At 37.6% G+C, this 15,950-nt stretch overlaps 1 protein-coding gene across 4 annotated transcripts in view; it reads left to right on the forward strand.

Annotated features, from left to right (window-relative positions):
* DGKB (diacylglycerol kinase beta) overlaps nt 1–15,950 on the forward strand; it is a 532,510-nt gene that overhangs the window by 111,617 nt on the left and 404,943 nt on the right. For all 4 annotated transcript variants that reach the window (XM_053927068.1, XM_053927066.1, XM_053927067.1 and 1 more), the window contains 4 exons: nt 315–434; nt 8,499–8,616; nt 10,954–11,042; nt 11,124–11,240. In XM_053927068.1, the coding sequence (XP_053783043.1) occupies nt 315–434; nt 8,499–8,616; nt 10,954–11,042; nt 11,124–11,240 (444 nt within the window). The remainder of the gene's footprint in view (nt 1–314; nt 435–8,498; nt 8,617–10,953; nt 11,043–11,123; nt 11,241–15,950) is intronic.

The raw sequence follows: 15,950 nt of genomic DNA on the forward strand, positions 1-15,950 counted from the left end.
AAGGCCATTTTTACTCTTAAATTAAAGACACCTTCTTGTTTTAGCTATACCATTCAGTGATGACGTATTACGGAGTTAAGCCGTTATTTTTAAAAGAGGATCAGTGAAAGTAGTCAAGCTCTGGAAATCAGAACAAAGCCACTATACACTCAGTAATAAGATTACAGTTGGACAAAGTTACCTAGATACTTACCTCAACTCTCCACTTAGCAGCTTGTCACAGTCTGAACCAACCCAATGCACTGCTTCCTTGCATCCGATGAAGTGTGTGTTACTCATTTACTGCAAGGTTGCCCTCTGCTGCTCTGCTTCAGATCCTTCACGAAATGATGGAAGAAATCGACTACGATCACGACGGGACGGTCTCTCTGGAGGAGTGGATCCAAGGAGGAATGACAACGATCCCACTTCTCGTGCTCCTGGGCTTGGAAAACGTAAGCGTTGACAGAGGGCGGGTGCCTGGTCGTCGTCAGTGGGGCTCTCCACTGTACACTTTTTAAGTCGAGCTGGCCGTGTTCTACCAGTGAGCATGTAGTGAGTGCTGGACCTTTTAATGAGTATGCGCAGTACGATTTAACAGTAGCTGCTTGTGTAGCAGTACTTGTCATAACATACTCTTTCTTTTTTTCCTCTATTTGAAGCGTAATCTAGGTTAAAAAACATTAATGACTATCTCATTTATCTAAAGCAAGAAACCACAATATTATTGTATTCTGTGGTTTTTCAACCCATACCGTAGGTCCCCTCCCTATGAAGATATTCTTACTGATATTTAACTGATAAGTAATTCTTGGAGGAGCCAATTATATATGACAATGCGGTTAAGTAGACACAAACACACACATACACAGCTGTGTCTTACACTTGAGCAGATCAGCCAGACCTTTGCTCCAAGGTTGTCAAAAGTTTCCTAATATCAGTGCCTCCACTGGTAACGGAATACTGGTTTAGGGGAATGAAGTAGATCAACCCCAATTCAGAATGGGGTATGATAGTGCCTTTGAAAGCAAATCTTATTCCCCAGCCTTGATATGAATTTTAATAATAGTTAATTTAAAAACCCAAGCCAATACTAGATTTTTGTTCTTAGCATTAACAGGCAAACTTAAATTAGCAATAAAATGCATATTGCAAAATGTACAATTAGATTCAAGAACATTACTGAGAGTGCCACGATACATAAGTATTTAGAGATTGAGACACACGGACACGGTGTCCACTGCTTCCCTGCTGACCTTAGCACATTTCACACTTCCTATTCCCAGCCACGCCAGTTTCTCAGATTCAAGGCTGCGCCACAGTTATTCAGGAAACCAACAGGTGAAGTCAGTCTCAAGAACTCTTACAGGCTGTGTCCGTGAAGCCTGCGGCAGTACTTACAAATGCGTTTGTACACATTCACTCACGGGCTTGGGAACAGGTAAACGGGCTTCAGGACGGTAGCGTTTGTCTCTTTTGCATGAGGATCTTCAAATTCTTACACATTCAGATTAACCTTACCCTTCATGAGGTCCATGGGGTTTTAGACATGGTCAGGGAGGAAAAGAAAAATTACTAATGGATGATATATAGGTAATTACACTTAGAGTAGATAGTTTATTTAAACAGTAATAATAAGTATAAATCTTAGTAGATATTATTTCTGCAGTTTGAAAATTAACATTGCAATCTTTCCTTGTATATGATTTTATTTTACTATACATAACCTAGTTCTTTTTCTAATAAGTTATTATGTTTATCTGTATTATACATATTTGTTTAATTGTTTGATATGCCTTTTGACAGACATACATGAAACCAGACTTGGGAGAAAACAAAAAGAAAATTGATAGAATATTAACATTTTAAGGTTTAGGGTTTACGAATAGTAAAAATAGTTGTTCAATGACTAGTCAATAAGTTCTAATAATAATGGCTCCTGAGAGAAGGTTTTATATTTTTAAAGCTAAAATTTTGTTTGTCTCGGAAATGTATGGAAATTCTAACATAGAGAATGAGGTAAGATGCAGGAATGAGTAGATGAACCATCTGGTAGCTGGGGATTAGACAGGAAAGTGCATAAATGAAGACTAAGTCATCTGTATCTTAAATATCACAGGAAGATTTTGAAATGGTGTTTTTCTTTGAAAACTACTTTTTACAATATGATTTAAAATCATAGACATTTGTGAAGTTATGAAAATAGCATGGTTTAGTATAGTTCCTTATACGGCTTTAACTGACAATATTTTAACCAAGTAAATACCCCCTCAGTTTCTAGTGCAGGAGTAACTTTGTGCCACCTTTACGAATGACAGCTCTTTGCCATTAGTGCACACGAGGCTCATGACTTATCATTTATCTTATAATCATGTGACAAAGTCTATGGTTTATGTTTTTAGTAAAAAGCTAATGTTTTAGGTGCTTAGTAGGAGCAATCAATTCAGGGTTTTAAAGGTAAGTAACCTGATGTGCTCCAAAGCTGTGATCCCAGGGATGGACACTAGATGGCAGGACTGCATTGTTTAAAATTTGGAAGTCAACAACCAAGATTAGATTTTCCCTTGTACCAAAGAAGTCTAAGAGCAATATCCTTTTTCCTTTACTCAAAAATAAAAAAGCCAATAATATTTAAATTACCATTTAACAAAAAGTGTAAGCCATGTAATAATGATCACAAAACATAGTATCTATTAGAAACAGCTTTTTCATGGACAGGGTGTTTTCACAAAGCAGGAATGAGGCATTGACAACTGTGTGCTGAGGGCCTTTTTTTTTTTTTTTTTTTTTTGGTAATTGAGATTTATTTCCTTTTCTGTAGGCAGTTAATGTGTTATGTTATTACCTGTAGAGAATTTGATTCATAGTGTTATTTCCCTCCAGGCCACTCTTCCCCTCTCTCCCCCCACATACACTGTTGCTTATCAAATTGGAATTCTAGAAGCTTTAGGTTGCGTTCAGCCATTTATTGTGGGGCCAGTCTTGTTATGCTGTCCTATATATTCCTGTCTGTTGTCGATTAGGAGCTCGGGGAGTAGACACTAATTGACAGCGCATGTTAAATCCCAGAGTGTGTGTGAGAGTGGTGTGTGAGCCCGGCTGCGTGTTCCAGCCAAATTACACAGAGAAGAACGTGGTCCTGGGAGAGCAATCCAAGCTTCTAATATAAGGCAGAGCAGCTGTGATTTTATTGTAGCTTATCTTTCTCCATTAACGGAATTCTAAAAGCTACCCTGTTTAAAAAAATTAAAAATCTGTTTTAGTTCCAAAATTAGAAATGTAGTTTATCAGAACGTCTATATCAAATAACAGAAAGAGCCATTTCCTCTTTCTTGCATGACGTCTGTCAGACTCTAAGATACCCAATATGAAGCGGTACAGACTCTTACACCGATGGAAAATAGTGTCTTTGGGTGGTATATGAGATTTTGATTACCTGAGACTCATTCTTGCTTTGGTATTCATCTCATTGGAAACTTATTTTTTTAAATGTCTCAGTTTTGAATGACTTAAAAAAAAAATAACTCTACCTGGTGAAAACTGTGCCCCGGTAAGCAAACGTTGTAAAGGGCAGTTAGTACATAATTCAGGCTTGGTGGGCCACGGGTCTTTGTTGGGGCTGTCAGCTCTCCAGCGAAGAGCGAAATCAGTCCCAGGCACTAGGTGAACGGAGCAGCAGGGCTGTGCTCCAGGCAGACTTTACCCACAGAAATGGGCTGCTGGCTCGATCGCTCCCCGTGGGCCATAGTGCCCTGACCCCTGATTTATTCCATGTCTAATCTCTCATGTTACAAACACAAAGGTTTGTAATGTACTTTTAGTCGTTTAGGAGACAGACCTCTAACAACTTTTAGCTCAACTAGAAAACCCCAGCAAGACATGAGGACTAATGAAGAGAGAGCATAGTAACAGTGAACTTCATCAAATTGGTCTTCACCCTGGCTCTGTTATTAATTAACTAGCTCATTTTTTTTGCCTGTCAGTCTTTCTTTCTGGACATACAAAGTGTTAATCAAGAATATCCCTTTCCTTCTAATATTCTTTCAGCACAGATATTCCTTTTCCTAGAAAAACAAAATAAATAATAACGCTTAAGATCCTGGTATCTGTAGTCTTGGATCTTTACTAGCTTTTTCAAGGAAAATTCCTAAATTCATATTATTATATACAGAGGAATACACATTTAAGTAGAAGCCTCGCTTGAAATGATGCTATCTTGACTTCTTCGTTTTGAATTTTTGTGGCCACATCTGACCTGTATGATTTTAGAAGGGGATACATATTTTGATTTCACTGTATGTGCTCACAGAATCCTGGTCTTTAACCCTATAGGCAGTTCAAACTTGGCCATTGGGTGTGAAATGTTTCAGGACACATTTTTTATGCCTGACTCATTAGAGTAAAAATAATCATTTGGTTTGCCTCCCGATTGCTGATGAAATGTGATCCCTGATAAAATTTTTGAGTATGATGGAGAGTAGAAGATGACATATTCTTGATAGACTGAGCGATATTTGAAAAACTAATGTTCCCTACTTTATTTTGTAAGATTTAATTTGGTTGACTTGTTCTTCTGTTTATATATATGGCTTAGTCTAGAAAGGAGTTACCAAGCTGGATACACTCAACAGTTCTACTGTTTCAAGCTGGATACACTCAACAGTTCTTGAGATCCCGGATTAAAGCATTCACGGAGCATGACTGTTGAGTTTGCCTTTGAACCTCAAGAAAGGCAGGCTCTGAGCCTGACTTCTGAAAGCTGGAGATAAATGGTTGAATGCTGCTCCAGTCACAATTTTAAAACTTCTTTCTGCGTTATATTTTTGTCTAAACGGGGATTTTCTTTCATCTAGATAGAAAAGTAAGGTAATTTAGTGGTGCTTATTACTTAATGAGCTGGAGTTCATTTGTGACATCAGCTCTTCTATATGTTAGAACTGAAGTCAGTTGGAACGGAGATATGGCTTGCTGTGGGAGTAGAGGCATTTTGGCTGTGGGATCAGTGAAATTTCTCCTTGAGGTCTTTTGAAGACGTGATATTATTTATAATAGTCCTAGTTCAGTTGCACACGATATGTGATCTTGAGTGTAGGTATTCAGGGGAAAAAACTATAACTTTAGAAGTGTCACTATTGATAATGAAATAGGTTTCAAAAGTTCCAAAGGGCATTTTTCCCTTTGAAACCTCCTTTCGACATCTGGGGGGTTAAAAGGAGCGGAAGAAGAACCTGGAGCTTCTCTGTGGGAACTTGCCCAGGATTCATTAAACATTTCTCTATCATAAACACATGACTAAACTGCTTTATTATAAGATGCAATGTTTGCTAAATATCAGGAATATGTTTCTATGAAAAACCATGTGAACTTTTAAAAATGAAATATGCTAAACTTATAAACATCCTTCTAATATCTTTTGGGTAAAAAGGTGGAATGTTATACAACTCAACCTGATGATGTTAATAATATTTGCTGTTTATGTAACACCAGCCTTCTGAGGAGCTAAATTGACTTCACAGATATTATATAATGAAAGCTCACATCACGGCCCCAGAGAGGAAAGTGGGTACTTTCATTTTATTAGAGAGGAAAATAAGAAGAGGGATGACATGGCTTATCTACATTTTCAGAGGAGGCCAAGAATCAAGCTGTCTACATTTCCTCTGCATTTCTTTCTTATAAAAATGAATTCCTTTCTATGACAATAAATATTTATTTGCAACAGAAGTACTAATCGGAACACACTCAACTGGAGGATAGAGTATAGCAGGGGGGCAGATCCTTCTCCTCCCCCACCAAGTTTACGATCTAAATTAGACAAACAAGACAGGACATGAAAATACAGAGAGTTGGAGTAGAATTTGCACTGCTGAGAAGTAGCTGGCTCTTGGTTTCAATTTCTTCTCTTGAAGTCACATACATATTTCATCTTTTGCATATTTTGGCAATGTATCCGGCTAAGAGCTATAAAGCCATTTAATTTGTTTTTTGGTAAAGCCGTTTATGTCTGGGTAATGGATTCATACATCACTTGCAGCCTGTAACGTGGCTAAGTGTTCTGATTGACAGAACACCCACGCTCAGACTTGTTTATTTTTGATAAGGAAATGCCAGCTAACTTGGTCCATATGTACTCCTCAACAGGATGAGGCTTATTCACATGGAATGGCCAATCATTTAACAACAAAATGACAAGGATTATAAGAACACTGATACATATGAAAATTGGATTTTTCCATTCTCCTTTTCACTTAAAAATATTTTCTAAGCATTAAACTGTTTGTTTCATCAATATGTTTAAAAACAATTAACAACCTCATTACTTAAACTTTTCACATCAGGGTGTTTTATTCTTATTTGAAGGAATAGAAATTTAAAAATATAGACAGTTTGGAAAATACAGCAAAGTTAACAGTTATATAAAGCATTCTATTCATGTAATCAACATACTAAAATATTTATGACCAAAGCAAGTCAGAGCTGAATCCAGAAATGACTACAAAGCCCATTTCATAAGTTTTGGGAGAAAATTAAAACGCTTATGTCTTCTGAAGTCCTCTCCATGATACCTTCTGTGTTACTGCTTTTGTTGAGAACTTGTTACTCTTTTATCAGACATCTGAGCTTTTCAAGGACTGTGAAGGGTCTGAAATTTAGCCTACTTAGCAGTTAACAAGTTAACTTGCCAGTTTCACTCTGGATGCTGGCAGAGGACAGGAGACTCCTGGGTCAGAGACCAAGGACTTTTTAGCTCACAGCAAAGCAAGCAGGAGCTTCACGCCTGAGCCAGTTCTCTGGGCTCATGCAGTCTCAGAAGGATGGTACAGAGTGTGGCCCAAGTAATTCCCGTGCAGACCGTCAGAGCTTGGAACCCCTGGCTTAGGGAAACTCCTTTTTATACAATGTGAAGTAAACAGACCTGCTTAACCTTTGCTGAGGTGGGAAGGAAAGATTTATATTTTATTTTATCCACTCTCTGCTGTGGAGGGACACATGGCTCTATTGTCGAAAGCTGTTTGTTATTTAAACATCTTTGAAACGATAGCCTGGAAAGAAAGACTGCTTCTGCTTACAAAATGTGCAGAAATTTGAGACCCATGGAAAATTAGCTCCCAGGAAGCACTGCCACTAATGTTTCATATTATGATGCAAATTTGACATTTCTGGGTCTAATGTAAGAATTAGTTATTATGGATCTAGTCTGGTTCTACAAATCTGGAGAGTTATGTCTTGGCTGAGAATAAGAAATAGTGGTTCAGAAACACTGATGTTTTTTAATCGTGAGAAACGATGATCTGGACAAGTTTGTATTGTTCCACTCCAGGAGAATTAGTATTACAGTGTGGCCCCCAGCACATAACAGGTGCTCAAAAAGTCAGGGTGAATGCATTCTAAGAAATACGACCACTTGGCTAATTATGACCTATAATGGTTTTGACAGAAAACCAATAAATGATGTCTAAAATTAATTGAATTTGATGCAATCTGATGAATGATAGGTAAGGACTAGATGTTAACGTGAAAATAATGCTAACAAAAGTAATACTATGTAATAACTTCATTTAATACATTTATAAACTTCTCACGAGGAGTTTAGGACATTCATAATGTTGTTATTCCATTGTACTTTAATCTTGAACGGCGCACATGTGATTAAATACCTATTGGTGAAGTTGCTATTATGACATTATGTATAGTTTTCCTTAGAAGAATAAATAAACATTACAGTTGTTTTCCTAAAATGTAAATTCAAACAAGGTTTTATTGTGGCAAATAACTATGATTTGTATAAATATAGTAAGACAATTTTAATATTTTACCCCCTTTTGTTAGATTAAAATTATTCATTTTTTTAAAAGGAGAAAGCAAAATGATTATGTCATTTAGGTCTTTAAAAAAGTCTATTCTTTGAAATTTACTATTTGAGACCCATAGAAATGTATTAATATAAACTTTTAACATATAGGCAACTCTCAACTGAAGCCTTAGAATATCACCAATAACTGACCTTTTAGTATTATTCCTTGTTAGTACTATTCCTTGTTGTCCCATTCTTCAGCTTTCTTATGAGACTTAACCACCATCATAAAACTCGCACATTCCGACTACTTAGCAAGGGTTAACGTTTTCTTTCCAAGTTTTCATTTGTACGACTCTTCCCCTCATTTTCTCTTTCTTTATTCATTTATTGTTTATAGAATTGTGCTTAGGATAAAATACTCAAGGTCAGACACGTCCCTCAGTTTGGGCAGGTCGTTATGATGGTTCGGGACACGCTGTTGGACTGCTGACATTGGGCGAAAATTTGTGGGTTGCTATCGCCTCCGAGATTTGTTAGCAGGATCTCATTCCACTAAGAGCACATGTGTTTTTCTAGACTCTGTGGCGACCTTGGAGAAAGTCGGGGATGAAATAACAGATTGTCTTCAAATGCTTCAGTCCAGCTCTGAATTTTATTGGCACTTACATATTCCACTGTTTATTTCATTAAGTGCAATCTGTTTCTCTTACGTCCCGTGCAGAACGTGAAAGATGATGGACAGCATGTGTGGAGACTCAAGCACTTTAACAAACCTGCCTACTGCAATCTCTGCCTGAACATGCTGATCGGGGTGGGGAAGCAGGGCCTCTGCTGCTCCTGTGAGTATGTGTGTCCCTCCAGGAATCAGCACCTCCGGTGAGGACAGGCTGATGTTTATGGGACAGTCTTGTCTGTTGATGGAGACCCAGGAATGATCCTCGCCATTCCTATATCTGTGATTTATACTTCCCTGGGGTGCGTTTCTGAACAATTGGGTCTGTCTCTTTTTAACTTTCCTCAGTTTTGGAAAACCCTCACTTAGGAAAGAGTGAAGGACATTTTCCAGTCTGTTAGCCATTTTCTTTCCACTGTAGTTTAATTTATCATGTTCCCATTTCTATGGAGATTATTATAAAATTTTTACTAGTTTCTCTTTTTTATATCTAACTCATATTTATCTTATTTTTTTTTCCTTTCCAAGTTAGCCACCTTATTCACATGGACTTCCGATAATGAGTCAGTTCCTCAGGTCTTTTAGAAAACAGTTAATTGACTGTCAATTTGCATTCAAATTAAGAAATCAGAAGAAACACAAACTAGCCTTACACCATAGGCACATTATTTTTAATGCTGTTATGAAGAAACTCCCCCATGTGATTAATGGGTACGGGAGCCCGAAGCCTTGCCAGTTCACGAGTTGGGGCCGTTATTTTCCCTTCAGTACATTCATTTTCTCAATTTCCATTGTATTAAGTGCATGCTGTCCAGCAGAAGTTTCTAATAGTGTACTTCACAGTTCATTTATAAGTCTCCTACGTGTTTTTGAATCTATACCAGACATGCCTGAGACGTTTTTTCATCCCCTGATGCCCGTGGGAAAGCAGAGGGTATGTCCTATCCTCCTCACTCAAGCGTGAGGTTGTCTTGGTCCAGCAGTTTGTCCATCTGATCCCCTCTTCTGCTGTGGAACTGTCAGGTTTATTAAACACATCCCGTTCTGGTGTGTTTGTATTAAGTCTAATTTCTTACTTGGCTTCCATGCCATGCAGCATTTTCAGATACTGTTTTTAGGTAGCCACTTCTTGGAGTGTATTTGGGAACTGATTCCCTCTCAGATGTATTATTTGACTTTTAAAACCATGTTTCAGTGCCACCTTTCAGGATTTTAATAAAGTTACATGATATTTCCCCGTGCTGACTTTAGAGGGTAGTTTCTGGTGGTTTCATTTGAAGAGCTAGTTACAGTAGAACCTTCTCCGTGTACCAGGAAAGTACTTTGTTTTTAAAGTTCTAGTATTTTTAAGGAAAATAATTTTTCATGGTAGATTTTATTGATGGAAGCATAAGAAACATAATAACTCTTCAAAAGGTGAGATGTTACATAGACAGTGAGAATTTTTGCTCACAAATTGTAAGTGATTCGTGTGGCAAATGCGGTACCTTTACTGTTATTGTCAATATGGAAGAGAAGAAAAAGTATGTTTTCTTCCTTACTGTTATGAAAGGAAATTTGAAGTGTGGAAAATATGGAAAAATTTACTATATAAATATTATGTGGATATAGTACTTTTCATTCTAATCTTATGCAGTGGTTTAGTATTTGTTTTATTAGGAGGGCTACATGGTTGTTTCTGATTTAATTTTGTCTCTATATTTATGTATTTAGAACTCTTAATTTTGTTCTTTTATTAAAAGAACATCTGTATAGGACCCTAAGTCACTTCCAAAATCAAGCTACGCAATAAATAATTTGAATATGCCAATGAAATGTGTCACACTTTATATGTATACACACATGTATATGTATGTGTGTATGTAGATACGCATTGCATATAAACATAAATATTTGGACTGGTGTCTATGTATATATCACGTGTTGCCTGGCAAAAGTTGCTCCCTTTGGGAAACACTGCCATGAAGACAAATGAGGGAGGAACAGTTACTAAAGGCCTGGCGAGTATGATGAAATCTCTTCTCTGGAAATAGACTAATCAGCCATTTAAGGTTTAGATAAATCAATAGACAAAATGGCATAAACTCATGGTCTTTTATTCCCATGCCCGCCAGCTGCTCTCATGCCTATACTTTGTAAAATATGGATCTCTTTTTCTAGCAAATGACACCGAGCCATTTGGCAGTCATCAATTTGTCTTTAATATTTTTGTCATCTGGAAGTTATTGTGAAAAATTTGAGGGCGGTCTGATTTAATTAAGCATTTCCTGCTATGCCATGACAGAGGCGTCTTGGTTTTTCACATGCATAATATTTCCTGTGCTAATCGGTCTCTTGTATTCCATGGTGAAAACAGTCGACTTAGACTTTTTCTTGATGTGGCTGATTGGATTGATTAGGGAGCAGTGGACATGAAATGAGATTCTGTTAATGTCATTCTTTCCTATGAAACTGCACGCGGGCCCAGGATTAGCTCTGAATCTGTGCCCGCGTTTCCTTACAGTTTGCAAGTACACAGTGCACGAGCGCTGTGTGGCCAGAGCACCTCCTTCTTGCATCAAGACCTACGTGAAGTCCAAGAAGAACACTGACGTAAGTGCGTGGCCCTGCGGGCTTTCCGAGGGTGGCCTGTGAGGATGCCTCCTCTCACCGCCATGCTCTGCTCTGTCCTAGGTCATGCACCATTACTGGGTGGAAGGCAACTGCCCAACCAAGTGCGATAAGTGCCATAAAACCGTCAAATGTTACCAGGGCCTCACAGGACTGCATTGTGTTTGGTGTCACATCACAGTGAGTAACACTGGACAAGTCTCTAGAAATCTCTCACTTTGAAGACTGTGCATCTCACACTCTTTTTGTAAGAGTCCTACCCCTGCCAGACCACCCTGAATTCAGACCAAGCATAAAACCATGGAAGTTTCTGATTTCATTTGGCTTTCAAAGGGATAAGGGATGGAGTCATAGAATCCAAAATTTTAGAGCTAGTGACAACTTTAGACATGATACCATCTTATAATTTTCATCTGTGCTCCATGGAGCCTTAGGAGTTACCGGGAAGGTGACCAGCAATCAATCACAGCAAGGTTTGGGCAATGAGCATGGATACTGATTTAATAGAGTTCATCTCTTCCTCTACTCCCCAACCCTATTTTGGTAGAGTTTTTTTGTTTGTTTGTTTTGCAGATGTAAATTTATTTTAATCACAGAATCTCTGGGTGTAAAAAAGGTAGAAGAATGAATAGGGTGCAAAGACTTAATTATATAGTAAAGATACTAAGACCAAAGAAAACTAACCAAAATGACCTTGACCATAAGGCTAGGTAGAGGCAAGTGGGTTCACATTTAGTTCTTGATGCTTCTATGAACTCACTTGTCCTTTCTTTACATGTTGTTACTTTGTTCCTCCAGTCCAGTCATAAGTTGAGGGATAAGAACTAGAGAGCTAAACTCATTCTTGGCATTGGCAGTTGAAAAAAAAGAGGTAAATTGGTCTCTCTGGGGAAACTTTAGGACTCCATCTGGTTTGCATGATTGTTAAAGCCAACTCCAAATAACCTCTGGAATAAATGCAGTTGTTAGATGATACTTCCAGTGTTTCATGTTTAATTTCTGGAGATTAATTAGAATGCACATTTTCAAGAATAGGTATTTTTGACAACATAGTAATAAATCATTTAAGGATTGGGCTTTTTGCCGTTGCTGTTTTTTTCTCAACTGGTTTTTCTAGCTAGTGTTTGAATCCTCTTGTTATAAGACAAATTGCTCTTGCTTTTGTGGGGATAGAACCATAGAGAGCACTGTTCAAGTTAAGCAAATGAGTTTCTCTGTGGTGTCCTTCACCCTGCCTACCCCTCCCCCCAAGCTCACACACAGACACACAGGATAATGGGAAAAACAAACTGTGACTAGCATTTCAAAAATAAATGTAAGTACTTTTTAAAGTGAATACATTTTCTTCAATTGTTTTTAGGTATTAAATTGTATTTACATTTGAAATTTCCTCAATTATGAAAAACAGTTATTTTGTGAATCATTTAGTTATTACAATAAATTGTCTAACAATGATTTAAATTGCACATATGAATTACTCAAACATAATGAGTTCTCAGTTTTAAGAAAAGCATGACTATTTTATTTTAAGAAAATTCATACACATTAAATATAGTCATTTTTAGCTACATATCTATGATAATATATACTTTTTATTTCTGATATTTTAGGAGCCAGCTCCTCTTATTTTCCTTATATAGTGTATCTTTCACTAGTTCTATTTTCTGTACAAACTGAAATTAGAGACTATCAGAATTTATTTTTTCTTTGTGTTTCAAGTTATTTTCTCATTCTTCATAAATTTCAAATGTAATGTCTTAAATTATTATTTTTCTCTACTTTTTATTTCTTGAGAAAAATCCATGTGTTTTAAATGCATACTCAGCTTGAACACTCTAAAAATATTCATTGGTGCCTCTCCTAATATAAAAGCTTTTAGAATTTTATCTATTTGATTCCTCTCTTACTTTTCCCATTTAACCTTTATGAAGTATTGTATATGCTCCACTCTCTCCATTCTATGGAATCCACTGTCCTCAAAGTTACCATTACTAGTGGTCTCTTGCTGTTATAGCATCTTGAAATTATTTTTGTTTAATATTCTGCTTTGTTTTTTCTCAATTTCTTTATTCATGAGTTATACATTTATATTTGGTCTTGATCCTGGCCCTAATTTTGCAAGAAAGTAGGCCCTTCCTTTGAAAATAAAAAGAGATATACCTCAGAATAAGCTATATTTTAAAAATTATATGTATTTTTTAATGTTTAAATCAGTTCAGACAATAGGGCTTTCCATCTTGTTCTTAACTAAAGGTCTGTGTGTACAGGAAGGTGATTCTACTGTTCATTACAGAAGAACACAGTACAAACGGCAAATGTCCTTACATCCCCGAGTTCTGCTGGGGAAACGAGCCCACCATGGACACTGTAGTGTAAGGCGGAGTCAGAAAATAAATGGCTGTCCTCTTACTAAGTGGCCTCAGTGTCTGAGGCTCCCACCCCACCTCAAGCTTATTTGCTGTAAACCTTGATGTCTGGGGGTCCCATGGGTATTTGGTTCATGAAACAAGACGAGCAATAATAGAGTTCTCATATTGAAAAAAATGTATAGCCTTCTCAAAAGTAACTTTAGCTTCTGTGCACATTTTAAAAAAATTTAAGCAATTATAAGGACTCATTAATATATTGATTTTTTACCTAAGGTAAACAGAATAATTTACCTTTGACCACTTATGTATTTAGTATAATTTGTAGTTTCTTCTTTAATCACTGTATGAAAATGTTAGTATAAAGTTGACTTGCTCTTGACTGATGCTTTTAAACAAGCTAAATCTACTTCCTTATGTTCTTCTACTTTCCAAAAAGCGCTATTATTTTAGCAAAGGGCAAAGGGCTAACAGAAGTGAAATTGGTGGGATATGGAACCATCAATGTGAAGCTTTACATTATGTCCAGGAAGAGGCCTAGCTAAATGAAGTCCAGGAGGAATAGATTGCATGAGAGAAGCACAGAGGATGAAAGTGGACTTCATGTCAGGGTTTTCAAATGCTGTTACTTCCGTTTACATATTGCTTTTGGAATGGCCTTCATCTCAGAAGCCAGACTGAGCAGATTCTTAAGATGGTCTGTCTCCAACAACTAAGATGGTAGTTGTGTAGCCTGGGGCCAGCTGTGGAAAGGCTTTGGGCAGTTTTCTAATCTGTGAAATAGAGTTAATGCTACCTGTATTGTAGGATTGTTAATAATAATTAAATGAGTAGATGTGTCTAGGGCAGAACCTCATCCATAGTAAGTGCTCAGTAATTGACTATTGCCATTGCAGTGAAAGCTGGGTGAAATATTATGGGGGGGCCACAAAACCCAACTCCAGGCTCCCAGAGGGCCCTCCATGAATATCACTCATGCCTTTTCTCTTCACCTCCGGAGGGATCTGCAGTTGCCCAGTTGAAGGCAGAGCAGCATTTACATGTGCTGAAAACATCCAGAACCATGTGGTCCTGAATCTCACTAAATCCTAGACTAAGCTGAATGTTTTATAATTCACAAACAGCAACTATTCCAACTCTCTTTTCTATCAGCATGTACCATCATGCTTGTAGTCACTGAAAATAGAGTTAGAAGTCAATTCATTTTATTCTTGTCTTTCACCTTTATCTCTTATAGTCAACCTATCACCGAGACTTAAAATTTCCTCCTTAAAATAGATTTCTCAGATTTGAGTTTTCGTCCCCAGCCCAAGTGCAAGCTCTTAGCACCTCTTAACTAGATTAGATCAGAATCTCTTGGCTTGTCTCCCTAACAGAAGGTACTTTTCCTATAATTCAGGCTGCTATCCACCTCCAGAACCATCTTTGAAAAATACTAGTTTGTTATCATGTGCCACCTTCAGCAACCCATAATAGTTCTGTGATAATAAATGCAGCTCTCACCTTCTCCTACCCCGACCTGGTTTTCAGTTCCTCAAATATCAGACCGTTAGGCACATGGCTTATATAACGTTCCCCTCTACACACAGCCTCCTATGCAACTGTGCATGTTTGTTGACTTTCTCTTGGGGAGGCCATGCTCTCCCTCCCCCCACCTGCTACTTTGCTTACTGTATTCCCTTCAGTGCACCCACTTTGATTTTTACTAAACCTCAAGGACCAAATAAAATTCCATATCTTCCTTGAAATTTTCCTTGGCACTGGTATTTTTTCTGAATAACTTACATATATTTTTTAAATAACTTTCTCTTTCCTTCTTTCTTTCTTTCTTTCTTTCTTTCTTTCTTTCTTTCTTTCTTTCTTTCTCTCTCTCTCTCTCTCTCTGCCTCTCTCTCTCTCTCTCTTTTTCTTTCCTTCTTTCTTTCTGGAAGGGAGGGAGAAAGAGAGGGAGAGAAACAGTGATGTGAGAGAGAAACATGTATCTGTTGCCTCTTGTGTGAGCCCCACCAGGGAACCGAACCCACAACCCAGGCATGGGCCCTAACTGAGAATCAAACTGGTGACCTTTCAGTTTGTAGGATGACGCCCAACTAACTTAGCCACGCTAGCAAGGGCCCTTCTGTATTTTTAACCCACACAGAAAGGGAAGGCTGAGTTGCTCTCCAGAGGTTGTATGTCTGCGTATTGTAACATCAACTGCACTGCTAGTCTAGGGTCCGACCCAGCTTTGGTCCAATATCACATTTTTTCCAGTCACCCACAGTTCCTGAGGAAATGCTGAGTTTGCAGGAGGTCCTCAGTGAGTTCAGTTTACTGTCTGGTGTACTATCCTTCTTACTGTTATTGTGTATTTTACATGTGTGACTTAAATTCGTTTTTTTAAAAACTCCTGCAATCCTGTAACATAAAATCTGCTTCAGATATACTGGGTGAGTTCAGACAAATTCTTAAAGACATAAACCTACTTTAACACCCCTTTTTTTAAAAAAAGTCAGGACCTTAGGTTTCTTCATATTATAATATT

Source organism: Desmodus rotundus, chromosome 6 (assembly GCF_022682495.2).
Source record: "Desmodus rotundus isolate HL8 chromosome 6, HLdesRot8A.1, whole genome shotgun sequence".
NCBI classification, from domain to species: Eukaryota; Metazoa; Chordata; class Mammalia; order Chiroptera; family Phyllostomidae; genus Desmodus; species Desmodus rotundus.